The following is a 20,044-nucleotide window of genomic DNA, read 5'->3' as shown; positions in this document are numbered from 1 at the left end:
AATTCCTGTCTTATTGCAGCTGTGACTAATTGTAACTCATTTTTTAAAACCTCTCTTGAAATAATACAGCTAAATTTTATCCTTTCCAATCTAATGGCATGTTGGAAAGGAAATATTTAAGAGGGCTTAGGACTTTGTCTATCGATACTGTAATACTCTGAAAACAGAATGGAACTGAATTCGGTGTGCTGGAAGCAGCTCTCAAAAGAAAAATCAACTTTGATTTTTGCCTTTATTCAGAGCCACTCAGTCACTCATTCCAAAATCTTTCTCAAGAATTCTTACAGTATATATTCTTGCTAAATGAGCTTTTAGTTTAACTAACAACATGCCTTAATGCTGCAGTTCCAAGTGAAAAGTACCAAATAATAATTAAACTCCTTTAATCCTGACACTTGTTGAATCATGCAATCCTCAAAGGTGGTTGAGAGAAAGAAGCAATCAGAGAGGTGAAATTATGTAAGGGTGGTGGCATCTGGTTCTGTATAAGGAAAACAGAGCACCGCATATGGTGATAAGCAGCAGCAGCAACCCAACTCAGTAGGGTCACCCTGGAGATGCAAAGAGTCACAAAGAAACAGATAAGTTCACTTGACATTTTTTTGTTTACACGTGGTGCCATGTTCAGTCTCAAGATTTCTGCTGCAGACTCTGACAAATAGCTATTAATCAAAACCAATAACATTGGGTTTCATAGTTTGTCCTGGTATACCAGTGGTGGGATTTAAAATTTTTTACTGCCAGTTCTGTGGGTGTGGCTTGGTGGGCGTGGCAGGGGAAGGTTACTGCAAAATCCCCATTTCCTCCCAATCAGCTGGGACTTGGGATGCAGAGAATAGATGGGGGCGGGGCTGGTCAGTGGTGGTATTTACTGGTTCTCCGAACTACTCAAAATTTCCTCTACCAGTTCTCCAGAACTGGTCGGAACCTGCTGAATACCATCTCTGTGGTATATGCTTTCCAGGCCTTAGTTTTGTGACTGAACTGCCAGGGCTGTCCAGAGACAGCAGTCTGAAGGGAATCAGGAGACAAGGGACAAAACCACTTTGCCGGAACCAAAGAACAAGAACTGAAGGACAAACCAGAACTGAGATACAAGCAGAGGTTCAGATTGAAGGACAATTAATATGTACAGAAAGAAACCAGGGCTCCAAAAGATCAGATTGGTCAAGCAAGGACTAATTAACACAATGATTTTTGCATCTTTCTTCCCAAGGGGATCCAATAACCAGCACAAGTAGAGTCAGTCCAGCTGGCTAATATGTAGTCACTGGATGTGGAGCAGTGGAGAGCCAAAAATTGAGCCCTTTAGAACTCCTAGGACTCCTGATGTATACTTTCTGATAGAGGTGAAATCCAGCAGGTTCCAACAGGTTCTGGAGAACTGGTAGCAGAAATTTGAGCAGTTTGGAGAACCGGTAGCGGAAATTTTGAGTATTTTGGAGAACCGGCAAATACCACCTCTCGCTGGCCCCAAAATGGAATGGGAATGGAGATTTTGCAGTATCCTTCCCCTGGAGTGGGGTAGGAATGGAGAATTTGCAGTATCCTTCCCCTGCCATGCCCACCACGCCACATCATGCCCACCACACCACACCCACAGAACCGGTAGTAAAATAATTTGCATTTCACCACTGCTTTCTGTAGGATACTTAAAACTCTTTTGGGATAATTAAACTCTTAATTAAACTCTTTCATGAAGGGCAATTGTTCATTTCATTCATCTTCCAAACTGCATATAGTAGAATGAGAAAAATTGCCTCAAGAATCTTTGTTCTAAAAGGATCATTGCACATATGTAAATTAGCTTTTTGGAGACAAGAGCCTATCCATAATACAGTAGTATAGTTTTCAAATCAGGACCGCCCAATTTATGATTCAACTGAAAGCAGTTAAAGAAGCATTAATAACTACGCCAGGGATTTAGTCTCTATTTTAATGTTCTGAGTGGGAAGTGAAGACCAAAGTACAAGGCTGGTGTGCTAAATATGGGGTGTTGGGGGGGGGCTCAGAAGTCATGCACCTTTGCAAATCAAGGAAAACTATGAAACTTTCTCACACTTACCTCCACTGAGAATAATGACAGCTATAAATATTGCCAAGTCACTGTCGTCTAATTCCAGTGCATTGAATTTGACAGCAAACTCAAATTTTGGCTCCATAAAGTCACAGAAAGGTTTCCGCAGGCTCTTTAGGAACTCCCGAGTCATGAATCCTTGTCCATTGGATATGAGAACACCATCTTTATTCATCATGGAGGCTAGGAGCGTATAGATGATCTCATGCACTCCATATTTCAGGAGAGTTACTTGGTCATTGAGGTCTAAACTCACAAAACCTGGAATGCTTTTGGCAAATTCAGTGATTTCCTGAACAGCTTCCACTGAGCGAAACTGGCAACGCTGGAAGATGCGTATGGCCACTTCTTTATTTTGCTCTTGCATGGGGCTCAAATGTTTACACTTGATCTGGTCTTCTCCCATCATTAAGGAATGCATGTCATAAATGACAAATGGCTAAAAAAAGAGAGACAGAGATACAGTTGATGATCAGGATTTTTGCAACACAAAACACAATGACTATCTGAAAAACAGGTTGGAGAAGATAGTGTATGAATGTGAAGAACTCAGCTACAATAGATCTCTCGGTTTTCAAGGACATATTTTGAAGAAAAACCATTTTGTTTTGGTAAATAAAGCCCTATGTTTTCCCCTCGAGGTAAATTGCTAAGAAGCAGCAATCATTTAAAGCCAATAGCATATCTGCTTTATCATTTTGAAAACTTGTTACACCGACATAATACTGGCAATTAGGCTCCTATATTTTATCACTAAGGCTAATCTGTTTTTTTTACGGCTTTCTTAATTTCCTTGCCATAGATTTGTAATGGGCAATAAAACCCATGTAAAATGTATAGCATGAGATTGGCATATTTTAAGCTGATTTTCCCCCAACCCACCCACAATCATACACATGTTGACTGAATGTTCTTAACGCCAGGGGTGCAATGTAATATCCTCCTCCTCAAAGACAGAGCAGAGAAGCTGAGATAGAAAACCTTACTTGTACCTTATTTCTAAAACTCATCAAACAACATGGAAGATATGCCATTACTCCCATAGAAGTAGAAGACAGTAGCACTGTGTAGCAAATCCATTTACTGTATTTTATTGAATTCATCCCTATATCAATAATACTTATGATTTGTCATTGATTCTTTAAAACAAAAACAAGGTAAACAATTGTGATTGAATTACCAGGAGATAGATAGCCAGATGACAGATAGCTAGATAGAGAGAAAAAGATAGAGAGAGAAAGAGAGGGACAGACAGACAGATCTAGAAGGCTGTTTCACAACACTATTGTGACCATTTCATAAAGGGTATGCTTACTCAGAATGTATTTTAAAGTCATCACAATGAACCATGCAGCTAATTGGATGAAAAGTAGAAGGTGCTGGGGCATTATTTGCTTCAACTGGACTTTGAAGAACTGTTTTTTTTTAAATTAAAGGAATATCAGACATGGAAAATGATACATAGGATGAAAGGTGGAAGATCTGATTTCTGCTTTTCTTCCTTACCCATTGAAACCCCTTAAAAATGGAAAGATTGGAGAACTTCCCAAAAGAGTATGGATCTGTTGCTACAGAGGATAAGAGTATTGTCAAAATTCAAATCTGTGCCTATACAAGGATTAGAATAAAGGCACCAGATGATACTGCAACATGCACTATCCAAAGGTTTTTTTTCCCTTTCTTATCCAGAGTTGTTAAGTCTGAGGTATTATCTGGCCAGGGTCTTTTTGTTTGAATTCTAAAGTCCCAGAGCACTTCAGTTTTTTCATTTTCTATTATTTTCATTTTCTATTTATTTCATTTTCTATTATTTCCCACCAGTTCTTGCTGGCAGGCAAATGCTGTATCTTGCAGATATTCCAATGCACCATTATTGCTACTTTGTCCTGCCATTGTTTAGAGTCAGTCTGTTCTTTAGCGGCTAAGTTTTTCTTCAATTTCTTTTCAGAGGCTTGCTTTACTATCTGTTGATGTCCTCTCAATTTTGGCCTGGTATGCATTTGTTCTTAAGGCTTCATCTTATGCAGCCAGAATGTGCCCCTCTGTCTTCAATTTTCCTGCTCTTAGGCATTGCCAAGTGTTCTTGTTATCTGCTTTGCCTGCTATTTTTTAATGTGTTGGCCATGTAATATCACTTTGCCTTGTCATGTCTCTTTTCTATCTTTCATTTGGTCTTTCTTGAAGGCCAGTTTGGTCTATACAGTACTCAGTGAGCCTTCATAATGTACTAGTTTCAGTGTATCTTCTTCACTGCCCTTCAGATATTCTTTCAATGTCCTTTTTTCTTCTTCAACTGACTGGTGTACTTGCAACATTCCACACCCACCTATTTTCCTTGGTAAGTAGAGTCTGTCAACATTACTGCACTGATAAAGGACATGATTCAATGTCATTATGTTTCTAGTCTTCCTATCCCGGGCTTTTAGTTCAGTTTTAGTCCAATTGACTATTCCAGCTGTGTATCTAATGACTGGAATTGCCCAGGTATTAATTGCCTTAATGGTATTTCTACAAGTGAGTTTGAACTCTAGGATCTTGTTCATTCTTCTGATGTTCTACTATTAATCTTCTTCTTGACTTCAGTGTGCTTGAGCCTGAAGTATGCTCACGTATTTCTAGTGATCTTCTTCATCTAGACCAGGGGTGTCAAACTCCATTTCATTGAGGGCCGCATCATGGTTGTGTTTGACCTTGGGGGGCCAGTGTGGGTGTGGCCAGTGTGGGCATGGCCAGCTCAATGTCACTCGTGTTGGAAGCACCTGTGGTGGCCCGAATGCTCTGCCAGTGAAAATGGGCTCCCGAGCTCAATTTTTGGCTGTGACGGCCTTCTGCAACCCTCTGCCAGAGAAAACGGAGCTCAGGAGGACTGACTGTGGCCCTCCCTACTTCCGTTTTCACTGGCAGAGGCACTACGGGCCAGTCCTTCACTGATTGCAGGGCAGCCCTGTGGGCCAGATCTAGGCACCCCATGGGCTAGATCCAGCCCCCGGGCCTTGAATTTGACATCCCTGATCTAGACTCTTGATGTTATTTCTGTAGGGCATCCTATAGCTTTCACTATTTTTCTCTACTGATGGTGTGGGTGGAACATTTGTCCAGTGCAACTTCCATTGCAATACTTTGGACAGTGTTGAGCAGCATTTCTATTTCAGATGGTGTATTTCCATACAGCTTCCATACATATCATCCATGTAAAAGATGTGAGATTGTCTGGCAGATGTTTGATAATCATGGGGCAACTTTTTCAAAATTATTGATAGAGGAATCAGTGCAATGGCAAACAGTAGTGATGACAGTGAATTGCCTTGTAAAATTCCTCTTTTGATATTAACCTCTCCCAGTTTATCACAATTGAACAGCAATATTGTTTTTCATTGTGCCATTGATCTTTGCACAAAGCTTGAGATGTTTCTACTGACTCATGTTATTTCTAGACATTTGATTATCCAAATATGTGGCAGGGAATCAAATGCCTTTTTGTAGTCAATCCACACTAGATTCAGGTTGGTCTTCCTTCCCTTGCAGTTTTCCAAAATCATCTGGTCAGTTAGGAGTCAATCTTATGTTTCTCCACTGTTTGGGAGGTTTCCTTTCTGCTCAAGTGGAAAGAGCTTGCTTTCAATTAAATGCTGTTGGACTGCATTAGCTACCATTCTAGTTAGCAATCTGCAAGTTGTTGGTAAGCAGGTAATTGGCTTATTGTGGTCTGGTGCTGCCCCTTTTGCTGGATCCTTCCTTATCAGGTAGGTTTGCCAGATGTTAGCTGCTTTTCAATTTCACCTCCTTGCAGTATGTTGTTAAACTGCTTGGCATCAAGTGGGTGTAGACTAGGCAGATGTTTCAACCAAAAACCATGCAGTTCATTTTCACCTAGTACTGACCAATTCTTGATATTTCTTGCTGTTTTCTCTACCATTTCTGCTGTTATTACTAATTCTTTCATTTCAACTGTTTTTTATTCTTATCTACCTCCTTTAACCAAGCTGAGTCCTTGTTGTATTTCTTGGGTTATCCCATATCTATGCCCAGAACTACACTGTTTCTTCCTCATCAAGTACTATCTGAATAACTCCAGTCTCCATTGATGGATTGGTAGAAATGTTTATGATTGGACTGAAATGGGAAGTTCTGACTGTAATTTGCAATTCAAGCTTTGTGTCTGCTGATCTTCTTGGCTATAGGTGTTATTTGTTGCTTTATTATTTCTAGTGCTTCCTTGATCTTTGTTTGTACATGATATTTCTTAGAAAATTGCAGAAAATATTAATTAGTGGAAGCTAGAGAACCTGAAATGGGTTTCTTTGTCACTTAATAAAGTATTTTACAAAGGCCAGTGAGCACTGTATGTCTCAGAACAACTGTCTACATAATTATTTTAAACTGTACAATCTATTTACCAGTCATTTACATATGAAGACGTGCTACCCACCATTCTGAGAAGAAACATAGTTGAGAATTGTATCCACAATAAACATATTAATGTTTGGGAACCCAAAGTCCATTACAGAAGGCATAATAAAATTGTTTTACACATTATTTACTGAATGAGCACATTTATTCTCATTCTTTTTAAAGGTAAGGCCAAGAAAGTATTGGCCTTTTATATGGGATTTTCGTTTCTAGTTTTTATTCCAGTAACACTATCCTGATAGTTGGAATTTAATCATGGATAGGTGAATACTGTCACACACAAAAGTTCCAGTTTAGATGTAATTCTTAGCAAATCAGACTCATAATGTGAAAGCCCAATTTCAAAGAGGTTCCAGTCTCAGTTTTTCTTCATTCAGGGAGTATGTAGAAAACTGCTGCCTATTATAATATTTACCTTGAACTCACACATTTTAAAATATTATTTAAAACTTATCAAAATGGGATCGTTTGTATGCAACCATAAAAATATATCTGATTTTATGCAGGATTACTGATGGAAAGGCAATCAGTAAACAACATTCTATTTTTGAAGGGCCCTCTTTCATCCTTGCTCCTCCCATTTCATTCGTTCTCCATACAGCAGTTCCATAATCCAATGTTTGACACAGCAATTACAGAGCAGAACTCAATAAAGGGTATTGCATATCAGTAGACTTGGTTCTGTTTGAAGGAGGGCTTTCCAAGTGTGTGTGTGGATGAGGAGAGAGAGAAAGAATGTTTACATATGTGTGCAGATTGCTTTTACTCTGTGGTTTTTTTAAAAAGTCTCCAGATTCCATCCCTTAAATGTTTCCATTAGATACCAAGGACATGTGACTTTTCCTCAGCAGCTCCTGCCCTGTTGAACACCCTTCCCTCTGGGAACCAGTAGACCCCTACACACTTCTAGCCTTGCAGAAAGATGTAAAGGGATGGGTTTCCCCTGGGTGCCATGATTGGAGCTCAAGGTATGCATAGAGTGATGGATTGGAGATGGTAGGCCAGGTACCTGATATACTTGTTTTTTTATTGTTTGTGGTTTTATTATTGTTGTGAGCTACCCAGAGTTGTATTTTACAAGGTGGTCATATAGGGATAAAGCACAATAAAATAAGCCTTGTTTCATTGTCCACAGTTGTTAGGCTGGAATGGAACCTCTGCAAATAACAGGGGCCACATCTACACATAGCCCGCCATGTATGAAGACAGCATACCTATAAATCACACTATTTGGAAGTAGCATTCCCTCCTTTTCTCAATATATCAGCTGTGGGTAGTGTGAACATGTTCATATCTCACAAAATAGTATATGGTATTTGGTTATATACAGCCAAATGCTGAACATCTTGTGAGAATTGCCCAGTATTTTATTTCAAAGGGGCATTTGCAAAGTGGCCACTCTTTTGTATTTTCTGGATATAATTGTGTCTCCTCCTTCAGAAAAACAAACTAAGATTTCTTTAAATGCATTTCTTTCAAAGATTTCTTTCAATGGAGAGCAGCAGCAACTCCATAAATTTTATGGAGTGTCTGGAGAAGCCAATCCGATTAAATATCAACTTAACTCTTGTTCCAGAGGAAATGCTCCAAAGACAATTTGGCAGTACTTCCTTAGGAGTTGCAGAGCAGGCAATGGCTTACTGGCAAAAACTCCTGCCTTGTTCTGTTTTCTGAAACTTCCCCCTTCACCTAGGTGTTAAGGCCTCCTTGTCCTTCCTGCTAACCCCTATCTTCTACCATCAACCAGCTCAAGAAGGAGAGGAGAGGCACCGGTGAGATGCTCTAAAAAAGCAGCCTATGACTGACAGGAAGATGCAGAGCTGGTGGCCTTCTGACATACTGAGGCTGAAGGATTATATAAATGAACTAGTATCTGTATCTTAAGTCAGAAAACATACCATTAGAAACAAGAGGACATATGCAAGGTCATTATCTAGCATCAAGGAAGTACAAGAGTTCTTTCTGACCAAGGAAATTTTATTCAAATGAGAACAAAAATAAGCTTGCTCAAATAAACTATGCAAGCCGGCAATAAAGGATGTAAACAAGGATTTTCACGAGCATAGAGCTAGTAAAGTTACAACGAATTGTTAAACAGCTAGAGTATAAGGAAGTAAAGTAAACACTGGAAGGAAGAACTGAACACTAGACATTTGCTGACAACTGAAAATAAAAAGATCAGTGGGACTAGATAGATTAGTTTAAAAAAAAAAGGAGGGGAAATTTGCTGTTCTTCTAACACAGAGTTTCACAATCTTAAGATGTATAAATTTTTATTATCACAATTCTCCAACAAGCATGCTGGCTGGGGAATTCTGGGAGTTGAATCCACATATCTATTGTCACGGTTGAGAAACCTTAGCAAAAGGATGTGGCTGGTCCTTGAATTAGCCTTTCTACCAGGGAACTAAAAATGTCCAGTCTAATGCCAAAAAGGGATTGAACTGTAGCCCAACATAGATGCTTTAAGACATACAATAGCTCCATTGGATAATGTAGGTGATTACCAATGGAAAAAGGAGCGACTATACAGGAAGGCAAGTTGTGTTGACCTTCACATACTTGTAAGGGATTCAAATATTTTATTAGATTTTTTCCAAATAATGTTTACTTATCCCATCTAAACCATTTCCTGTGTTTCGGCTTTGGTTTGAAATACATTAAGTACCAAACACATTTTTTAAAAAACACATACACGCACAATATAGTCCATTAGAATGGTAGACCTTTTGCCCAAAGAAGAAAAGAACAACTGGATGGAACTTACTGATTGGTCTGTTGTCTTTCCTGTCAAGATTGCCCTCGCCTTGGCTTTGGTCAGGGGGAAAGACTTTATGTAGGAATCATAGAGCAGCTTGGCCAGGGCTCGCAGATCAGCAGACTCAGGGTTCAGCTGGTCGATGTCACTTGAAATCTCTGCCAAGAGTTTCTCCTTCTCAGCTTGTGGCATTCGCCCAAACCTAATAGCTGAAAGGAAAACGGCAACAGTAATAAACTGCACCTAACTGATCTCCATTCTGTTGTAGTTGCATTTTCCCTCCACCACCTTTTACAACTTTACAGGATGTAAATATAATGTTTCTTCTCGGTGGAAAAGCAGTGCATGTGTTTGCTCAGCTCTGTGTCACCATCACTAGTGACCAATCGTTGTTAAATCACCTCCTTTCTTCTCTTTGAGAAAAATGGCTTCCCACACATCTAAGTACAATCTTCATTTGAATAAAGATAGCAGCTACCTAGACTGATCTTCTTCTACTGGGGGAATAGCTTTAGACATGTTCAGAATGTTGGTTAGTGTGGGCTAAAAATCCTAAAATGTATCTATTTAACTATAAGGCTATTTTTCTTTTCTATCCTGAATGCATAAATAATTTAAAGGGACAAAAAGTTCACTCTGGTAGAATTTCACTAATGTCAAAGGAACTTTTCTAAGTAAACATATTGACATGTAAATTATCTTAAAAATTATCTGTATGTGTGTTTGTCTTCATATGACTGTTTTGTCTATCTCTGGGTAATACGCTGAAATCAGTTTTTCTGTATAGAACTGAAAGTATTCTATCATAGAAAAGATAAAATTCTTCAGTTTCAGCAGAATATTTTACTTCATTCCTTTATTAGCTGATTATTAAAAGCATGAAAGAAAGTTTGAAATTGCCAAAGTACCAAATAAGTGTTCTAAATTGTATGTTTTAGGAATTCGTGATTTTATGTGGTATAGTGATTATAGTACTGGTGATTACTACCAGTGATTACTGGTCCAGAAATCAGCAGATGATGAGTTCTATGACTTCCTTGGGCGTGAAAACCGGCTAGGTTTGGGCCAGTCTCTCTCAACTCAACCCAATTCCTTGTGGCAAACATAAGGAGGCAGGAGAATTACGTATGCTTGCTGCCTTAATAAAACAGCAGGACAAAACTACAGATATAATAATAATTAAAAAAAGATATAAGAAGGCAGGTTAAAAATCTAACAGGTTCTTCAAAGAAGGCATGAATCAAAGCTTCCATGGTGATACTTTGTGTAGAAAATTCACATAGATAAATGGTCCTTTACTTAGGATTGTTCATTTAATGATGATCCAAAGTTACATCAGTTTTGGAAAAATCAACTTAAGACCTGAGTTTACGACTATTATACTACTCCCACCCACCACCCACCCACCCCGTGGTGATGTGACTGCAATTCTGGCACTTGACACTTGCATTTATAGCTGGTTATAGTGTACTGCCATCACACGCTTGTGATTTGTGGTCTTTTTTTTTCCTGATATCAGGCAAAAAAAAAAAAAGAAGAAAGAAAAGGCCATTGGGGAAGCTGGATTCGCTTAACAACCGCATAATTTTCCACTGTGATTTGCCTAATGCCCACCATAAAAATTGTAAAATTGTGTCTGACTCAATTTACAACCAAATGACTTATCACAGAAATTTCAGTCCCAATTGTGATCATAAGGTGAGAACTACCAGTACATTTTGTAATGAAAATAATTCTACAATATCCCTGTATTTAGAAACTAGAGCAAAGGGTCCAAATTGCTCATGTTTAAAAATGCATATAGTAGAATGGAGACAAATCCGACTGAAAGATGTTGGTAGCAATATATGAATTAGAATGAAATGGATTATTCTTTGCAAGATCAAAGAGTCTCTGTTTCCTATGGAGGGAGAAAATGTTATTTATAATCCTCATTTGTACAGCATGTCTCCGTGGATGCCAAGCTTTATAGCCCTTAACATGCTACATGGCCATATTTACCTACAATAAAATCAAGCAAAGCACACAGTACCTTTAACAATCTGAGAATTTCTAGATTAGTGCTATAAACCATAAATTTTGGAGGTCGACAAAAGCTGTACCTCCAAAACATGTGATTTTCTTCTGCATTTGTAGATAGGAAGTATATACGTTGGAAAAGGAATTGCCTAAAGTAACTGACGGAACTGATGCAACAATTCAAACTCTAGATTTTTTACTTTCAACATGTAACATAAGGTTGTTGTGTAGGACCAGTTTAAGGAGTTTGGTGATCCAATGCAATACTAGATTTGGAATTCACTCACAGCCCTAGATTAATATTACAGATGGATTCTTGCTAAATGAGATAAAAATTATGCATTCAAAATAGAATATCCCCAGTGCCTGAACTAAATATATATCTGGAAGAAATGTACTGGATGTAAAAAATCATCAATGATTAAAATCCGGTTTAGCAGAATGGCTTTATTGGCCAATATGACCTTTGGCGAATAAAAAGCTTCATTCACTAATGGGTAGATCATCTTCCTCAAACATCCTGTCAACCCTTTCTATTCAGTGGCTAAGTAGGCCTATGGGTATCATTCCCCTCTTCCAAAATTCCAACCATCTGAGGAGAACACAAGGCTCGAACAATAGAGGAAAGTCTTGAAATAGTTGAATTATGGGTTATTTGCTTTTGCACCTTTGCTCACCCATACTATAGTCTATTTCAACCTGCCATTTTGCCCTACTTTGCAAAGGTCCAAAACAGGTACAATCCCTTAAGCAAATGCTGTTGTATGGATGATCTGTACACATCTGCCTACCTGCATAAATAACAGCAGATTGGACCTGATGTCATTGAAAATAGCAATAACAATAACTTATAGACCGCTTCATAGTGTTTTACAGTCCTTTCTAAGTGGTTTACATGGTCTATATTTTCTCTAAAATGAATGTAAAAAAATCTTTATTTTTCTCAGTAAGCAGTAGTCTCAGTTTTATGCAATTTCAGAAGGGCCTTGAATTGTTTTACTGGGAGGTAGTCTGATTTTTAAGCTCTGATATTTATCTTTTGCTAAATAAATCTGTTTGTGAGAACTATTTCTCACATTGATAAAAGCGCTGAGAGTTATCAACACAGGAAATGCCTACTGTCCCATCTTCACAAGATAGACTTATTTCTTTTCTACATCAACAAAACAGGAGGAAACAGCCAAGACTCTTGCTGCTGAATTGCTAATGTATACTATAGGCATCTTATCCAAAGTAGGGCACTTGCTTGAATTCTTGTGTTATAACTTTTTAACAAATTCTAATTTATAACTACTATTAATTATTGCTCTTGGATTCTTGTTCCTTGAATTAACTCTTTCCTGTCAAGGGTGCAAAGAGGAAAGTTTGACAGTGTTTTTTATTAGTCTTTTTCAATTTGACTCAAACTGCCTTTAGCCATCTTGGTTAGAAACTAATTGGAAATCAATCCAATATTTCTGGGGAAAACAAGGCTACTGAAGGCTACACTAACTTAATTCATAGAATTATTGAGGATGGATTAGTCATGATGTGGAATCTGATACCTCAAGAAGCTCAGGTCACTAGATTCAGTTGTATATGAGAGTCCCGTGTCCTTCTATTCTGTCTTGTGAAATCCCATACATTTCACTGTTCTTCCATAATAGATAATATATACTGTTCAGAATGAGCTTAACTAGGAAAGTGTGTGCGTCCATATGAGGTTCTATAAAAATATTTTCACAGCAATATTTTTGCCTTTAAAATAACATCAGATTTTAGAAAATACTTCTCATAACAATTTATTTGTTGGTAATAAAAAACAAGTTAAGAGTTTCTTCTGGCGTCAGGAAACTACATTTTATACTGAGAAAATAAAAACCACAGAGAAGATATTTTCCCAGTAATGTTTGCAATTCTTTAGTTTTTTAATTACATAAGGCTCTGTTATGACATTCTATTCCTGTTTTCGTTTGGCTTTGCCAGGAGAGAGAAAACAATCTTCACTAGAATTCATTCTCTCAAGAATTATAACATTAAATATTTTCTCATAAATTCATAGCATGAACTTAAATGGTCTTTAAATTGTCCCATATCATACATTCATCTCCTAAATCTATCAAGCTCATTCTACAAGCTGTGTTAGGGCCAAATGATATGTTGTACTCAAATATATTCTTTTAAAAGTCAATGGGGACTCACTCCTTTAAGGAAATAGAAGAATAAATGTGCAGCCTAGAAAAACCAGGCAAGATTTTATAACTGAGGAAGATTGACCACTGTATATGTCAAAAACATGAACAAGAAGGAAGTAGAAATAGGTTTTTTTTACTGACTTTTTTGCTCATTAAAATTGCAAGTATACAAGTTGACTTTGGGGAACATAAAATGTAATCTGGGGAAAAAAAGGAACCATACCTCTTCAGTCTTTTGTGGCAATTTACAACCATACTATTTCCCCCCCCCCATTTTTTTCTGTTCTGTTTTGTTGGCATCCCCTTCTCTCCATACTGACTGGAATCATTTAATGAGCGTACTAATATCACAATGTTTTGGAGTAAATTAGATCTGGCTTTATCGGACTGCCAATGACGATACATGAAACAACATTAACTTCCCTTAGCAGAAATACTTCTCTACATTGTCAAGGCTTCCAGCAGAAGAGGTTTGCTACAGACCCTGTCTGCTATGCAATTCTGGCAGGCAGGGTCAAGGAGAAGAGCCTTTTCCTCTGTGGCCCTGACCTGTGGAACATTCTACCACTGTAGGCGAGAACTGCTTCGGTTATTTTGGCCTCCCGGAAGAGTATTAAAACTTGATTTAGCCAGTTGGCTTGGAACCACAGGGGGGGAATGATTGATGGGATAAGAAGACCTCATTTCCATCCTATCTGTCTCCTTGGTTCTAGTTTTCTGCATAGTTTTACAACTTTTAATTCCTTTTCTATGCATAGTTTTACAAGTTTTAATTCCTTTTCTATTTCTATTATCCACCCAGAATCACCCTAACAGAAAGATGGGAGGCATATAAATTTAATAAATAAATAAGCAGCAGCAAATAAACTACTTCATGAAAAGTACTGTAATAACAAGGTCAAATCCAGGTAGTTCAAATCTTGATTACATAATTTTAAGACTACTTGCCAAAGAATGTTATAGCAAGTACCGTACTTCCAGTTTAGAGCCTCTGCAATCACATTGCAAAGCAGAATTCTCCTCTCCTGAAAAATCCGGAGATACCAGAGGGCTTTTCTGATGCCACCAATTAATATAAAGCCATCAGATGTTCTTTCTTTCCTTAGACTGGATGAAATGGCATTAGCTTGTAACTTTCTTCCTCTGAGAATGGCACCAACTGTAAGCCCATGAAACTGTAGGACTTAAGTGGGGAGTGGAAAGCTCAGCTAAGTAGATGCTAACTCAACTCCAATTGAAGCAGAAATGTTGTGAAGATTATTTAGCTGCATTTCTTCTGGAATGGTTTCCCAATGGCAAGAATTCTAGTCTTGACTTGTCTTCCAACCATGGATTTCATCATTCTCTCCTGCAATGCAGGTCCCCTCTCCCCTGCACAATAATAGCAATTTGTACTGTTTTCTGCACTCTTTCAGTGCAGAAAACCAGATAGAGACATTGGCCAACTATCTAGGTTATTCATGAAGTGGCATAAAAATGCAGAAAAGGCTATGAAAGATGGGGCTGATGGTTGTGTCATTCATATCTTTATCTCTCAACTCCTTGGAAGAAAAAAAATCTTATTCAGCCAAAAGCTAGGCACTTCATTAATAATTATGCATATGAACAATAAAGGGCAAAATCTTTTCATCTCACCATAGTTAAAATGGATTAATATTGCCCCAGCCTTAACATAGACGTGAAATAAGTTTCAAGAAGAAAGGGAGGGAGGGAGGGAGGGAGGGAAAAAGTGAAGGAAGGAAGGAAGGGAAGGGAAGGGAAGACAAAGAAAGAAAAAGAAAAAGAAAAAGAAAAAGAAAAAGAAAGAAAGAAAGACAAACAGACAAACAGACATCTGATTTTGGAAGTGTTAATGTTATTGCACTGAATGATGTACTTAGTATATGATGCAAAACAAGAGATGGGTCAGAAACAATAAGGCCTTTCAGACTCACAAGCAGAAAAACCTATGATTATATAATCTCAATTAATAAAATGAAATCTAAATAACCAAATGAGACAAGGCTAATAACATAATAAGATGTAGCAATGGAAGAGGAAGTAATAGGGACAGGAAAATAGAATAAGCAGTCCAAACCTTTTCAAGCCAAATATTTACTAAATAATCTACATAAGCCAAATATTCACTGTTTGAAAAAACCTACATAAAACCTATGCCTCAAGAGGATATTTATATTTTATTGTGAACCTTCCTATTTTCCAAGAAATATAGGAAGAATTAAGTGCTATGGGCTGACCTAGAATATAAGCTCCCAACAGTCAACAAATACATTACAGTATTCAACAATACTGTCATGGAGTTTTATTTTGTATCCAGATGGGTATAAAATAACTTCATATGATATCAATCACTTCATGTGTTACCGATAATATCATACTCTACATATTACATTGACACTTGAACAGTGTTTCTCAATCTTGGCAACTTTAAGATGTGTGGACTCCCAGAATTCCCCAGCCAGCCATTGGAGTTGAAGTCCACATATCTTAAAGTTACCAAGGTTGAGAAACACCGCACTAGATGTATATGATTTCTTTCTCAAGTATGGCTAGGATACCAAAAGGCATAGTGTGGTAAAGGAGAGCAGAAAATAATTTAGGAAAAACTAACAGTGATAGTTAATGGGAATACACAGATAGATAATGATTGTGTGCAACAGACACAGCAACCAAAACACCAGCTAATATCTTGCTGATAATTGTAGATCTCTTCCAGCTGTTCTGCAGGGTGAACATGCTTCTTCATTCCAGCAAGATCATTTTGCTTGAGCTATCATTTAAACCAGCACTCCAAGGATATGCTCCTTTGTCAGGACTGGAAGAGCCATTGCTCACATTCAGTAGCCCTAGTCCTGAGGTCTTAAGCATGACTAGGAAGGATTACCGTGGTTTGTAGCCCCTGACATTATTAAACATCTTTCTATGGGAATTGCATCTAAGTGCCAAACTCAAATGATCATACACCTAGATCTTGCAATGCGTTCTCAGGTTTTGTTTTTTAACCTGGTTGAATTTGACAAGGGAAGGTATGCAGGCACATGGTTCCATGGATCATCCAGATTATATTTAAAATATATATTTTTAATTACTCTTTTAGCATTTCACGACATGGCTATGTTCCCATGAGATATAATGGAAGTGAGATTATTAAAACATTTGAAATTGCACACGTTTTCAGGCAACCGTTAAAGAGTACTTATGTGTGCAAGTTGCATAGGATGTCACATTCTATATAAAGAGCTGCTGAACCCTGTATATTCAAAATGCACAGAGCCACATGATTGTTGTTTCATAGACAACAGATGCAATCCATTCTCTTGACACATCATTTCCAATCAGCTAACCAGAAATTAAGATGCTTACCATTATGCGACATTCCAACTGCAAGGCACTTTTGGAATCGGCAATATTGACATTTATTTCTACTTTTTTTATGAATGCGGCAGTTGAGATCACATCGATCATAGATTAATTTTAAACGGATTGTTCTGCGAAAGAAACCCTTCAAAAAAAATAAAATAAAGGGATACAAAAAATATTATCCTTAAGGAATTTCCTACCATATCAGATTTAAGTTGAAAGACAACAACGTATTTTTGGCTAGAAATATTTTAATGTTATTGTGGATTTTATCACACTCTCTACTATTTTTTGAAATCTGATTTCTCAGTATTCATTCAGAACAAAGCAATATGGTGTGTGTGTTTTAAATATTGCATTAATATGAAAGGAACTCTTTTTAATTCCAGTGGAATTTACTTTATGGTAAGTTCATTGTAGCTTAGTTAAGATATCTGCAAGAATTAAGTATACTAAATAGAGAATTTGTGTGTGCACATGTATGGAATAATTTTCTACCTTCTTATTTATAATTCTGCAAAACATTTTAAATACTCACTTAATAAATTATATTAAATTATAGTTTCTGGGAAAGTGATGTGATTGTTTAAAAGAGAAGGTTTTTTAATTAATTGCTTGATGTGACAAAATATTAAGATTGAACATGCTTTGGGGAGGTCTACATGACATATCTCCAAAAGTTGTATTTATTTCACAAGTTTGGATGGAGTGCATGAGAAACATTTTCTTACTTTGGCTTACTTCCTGTTTGAAATATATTTGTCTTGTTAGAATATTCCACTTCAGCTTTTATCTGCCCCTTAGTATACCCCGAGAGAGTAAGCACTTTAACAAATTTAGCTTTTGTCTAACAATACTAAAAATGTGATTTAATAACAGAAAGTTAGCTTGCTAACAATTCTAAAAATGTGATTTAAATCACATTCTTAGAATTGTTACAAAAAACCTAAATGTGCTTGCTCTCTCAGGGTATACTAAGGGGCAGATAAAAGCTGAAGTGCAATATTCCAGCAAGACAAATACTAAACAAAACATACTTTAGAAAAGTAAGTTCCTTACTGTCATTTGCCTGTTAGTTAACTAAAACAGACAAGGAACTTTTTAGTTAAAACTAACTCAGATGATGTTTTAGATTCTATTAATACAAAATAATGAGGAGCAGCATGTTCTAATATATTTTAGAAAAGAAATAAACTAGAAGTATATGGCCCTCCTGAATTTGGTGAATTAGAAATTCTTATCTTTGACTATTGATATTACAGTAAGGGCTGATAGCATTTTAAAGAGATAAAGAAACATTTTTTTTAATGAATCATGCATTACTACAATTACCTACCTTGCAACCTTCACATGCATGCACTCCATAATGAAACCCAGAAGCTTTGTCCCCACACACCCTGCATTCAATAGCCATGAGAGAACAAGAGGCTTCTTCATGTGGTTTACTATACATCTGAAGTTTTTCTGAGAAATACGGTGGAGATGGAGGTTCTACTTTAATTGCATCTGAATAAGAGGAAGATTTCAAAAGAAGAATTAACTAAATCCCTGATTATTACCAATTACCTCTAATTAGTATTGCCAATCTGAATGCATTCAAGATTCAGATATTTTAAAAACTATACAAGAGTTAGATATACAAAGTTAGTAAAGTCAGCAAATGGGAGTCTGAAATATCTAACCTTGCCTTTCCAGTGGAAAAAGCCAAAGTAAAACATTGGTGGCCACCAATTACTGTATATTATGTTTCTAAAGCAGAATTTGAAATCCAATTCAAAACATAGTTTCAACTATAGTTAACACAATATTTTCATTTTTTAAAACTATAATTTCTGTGAGGCAAATACTGAAAAGGGCAGTGTCCAGGAGAAGGAGCTACAAGCTGAGATTTGCCCATATATCTTGTTGATATTTCTCAGGCCCTATACTACAAAATGGGAATAATATCCTTTAGAATTTCTATATACTATGAATATACTATATATATTACGAAACTATGTATAGGACTTTTCAAAATGAATAATTACATCTGTATAATTGGTGAGGTTGTTATAGAAAGTGCTATGAAATAATTGTCTAGCTTGATAAACGTATTGGTGTCAATTATGTATGTCTCAGTTCATAAAATCAAGCTTGGTTTTGGCTGATTTGTAATACTCAATATGCTGCCTTTGGAACCTGGGCTTTCAAAAGGAGCATGCCATTAAGCTGTTGATTTTCCAAGCCATTATGCCTCTAAATTCTGGTCATATTTAAGATTAAGTGGCATCTAATACTTTGGAATGGGAAGATTGATAGCATGCACCATTAAATTATTCTTCTCTAACAGTTGTGCTCAGAGTGAAAAAAAAATTCTATAATTCTACAACCATGAAATAGAAAACAGGCTGTTAGCTCTCCCAGTCCGGGGTGAAGTACCACCAGTACGCTGATGACACCCAGCTGTACATCTCCACCCCAGACCACCCCAATGATGCCCTTGAAGTGATGTCCCAGTGTCTGGAGGCCGTGCGGATCTGGATGGGGAGGAACAGGCTCAGGCTCAACCCATCCAAGACCGAGTGGCTGTGGTTTCTGACATCCCGATATAGTCAGCTGATGCCATCGCTGACTATTGGGGGCGAATTGCTGGCCCCCATGGAGAGGGCTCGCAACTTGGGTGTCCTCCTGGATTCACGGCTGTCTTTAGAAGAGCACTTGACAGCTGTGATCGGGAGGATTTTTCATCAGGTTCACCTGATTCGCCAGTTGTGTCCCTTTCTGGATCGGGACTCCCTACACACAGTCACTCATGCCCTCGTCACTTCCCACCTGGACTACTGTAATGCTCTCTACATGGGGCTCCCCTTGAGGAGCACCCGGAGGTTCCAACTGGTGCAGAGTGTGGCTGCGCAGGTGGTTATGGGAGCAACATGGTGCTCCCATGTGACACCTCTCCTGCACGAGCTGCACTGGCTCCCGGTGGTCTTCCGTGTGTGCTTCAAGGTTTTGGTTACCACCTTTAGAGCGCTCCATGGCTTAGGACCTGGCTATTTACGGGACCGCCTACTACCACAAACAGCCTCCCACCGGCCGGTACGCTCTCATAGAGAGGGGCTCCTCTGGGTGCCGTCAGCCAAACAATGTCGACTGGCAGCCCCCAGGGGGAGAGCCTTCTCTGTGGGGGAACCCACTATCTGGAACGAGCTCCCCCCAGAGATATGGAGGATCCCGGATCTGCGCACTTTCCGCCGTGCTCTTAAGACC

General features: G+C 37.9%; 1 protein-coding gene across 2 annotated transcripts in view; it reads right to left on the bottom strand.

Annotated features, from left to right (window-relative positions):
• Positions 1–20,044, bottom strand: part of PPARG (peroxisome proliferator activated receptor gamma) — a 73,226-nt gene that overhangs the window by 6,729 nt on the left and 46,453 nt on the right. For both annotated transcript variants that reach the window (XM_034438181.2, XM_034438191.1), the window contains exons 3-6: positions 18,135–18,304; positions 16,802–16,940; positions 9,255–9,454; positions 2,066–2,516 (exon numbers count right to left, since the gene is read on the bottom strand). In XM_034438181.2, coding sequence (XP_034294072.1) covers positions 2,066–2,516; positions 9,255–9,454; positions 16,802–16,940; positions 18,135–18,304 — 960 coding nt within the window. The remainder of the gene's footprint in view (positions 1–2,065; positions 2,517–9,254; positions 9,455–16,801; positions 16,941–18,134; positions 18,305–20,044) is intronic.

Source organism: Pantherophis guttatus, chromosome 2 (genome assembly GCF_059756535.1).
Source record: "Pantherophis guttatus breed Tessera chromosome 2, ASM5975653v1, whole genome shotgun sequence".
In the NCBI taxonomy this organism is placed as follows: Eukaryota; Metazoa; Chordata; class Lepidosauria; order Squamata; family Colubridae; genus Pantherophis; species Pantherophis guttatus.
The sequence above is the reverse complement of the archived record's forward strand: the minus strand, read 5'-3'. Positions and strand labels throughout refer to the sequence as shown.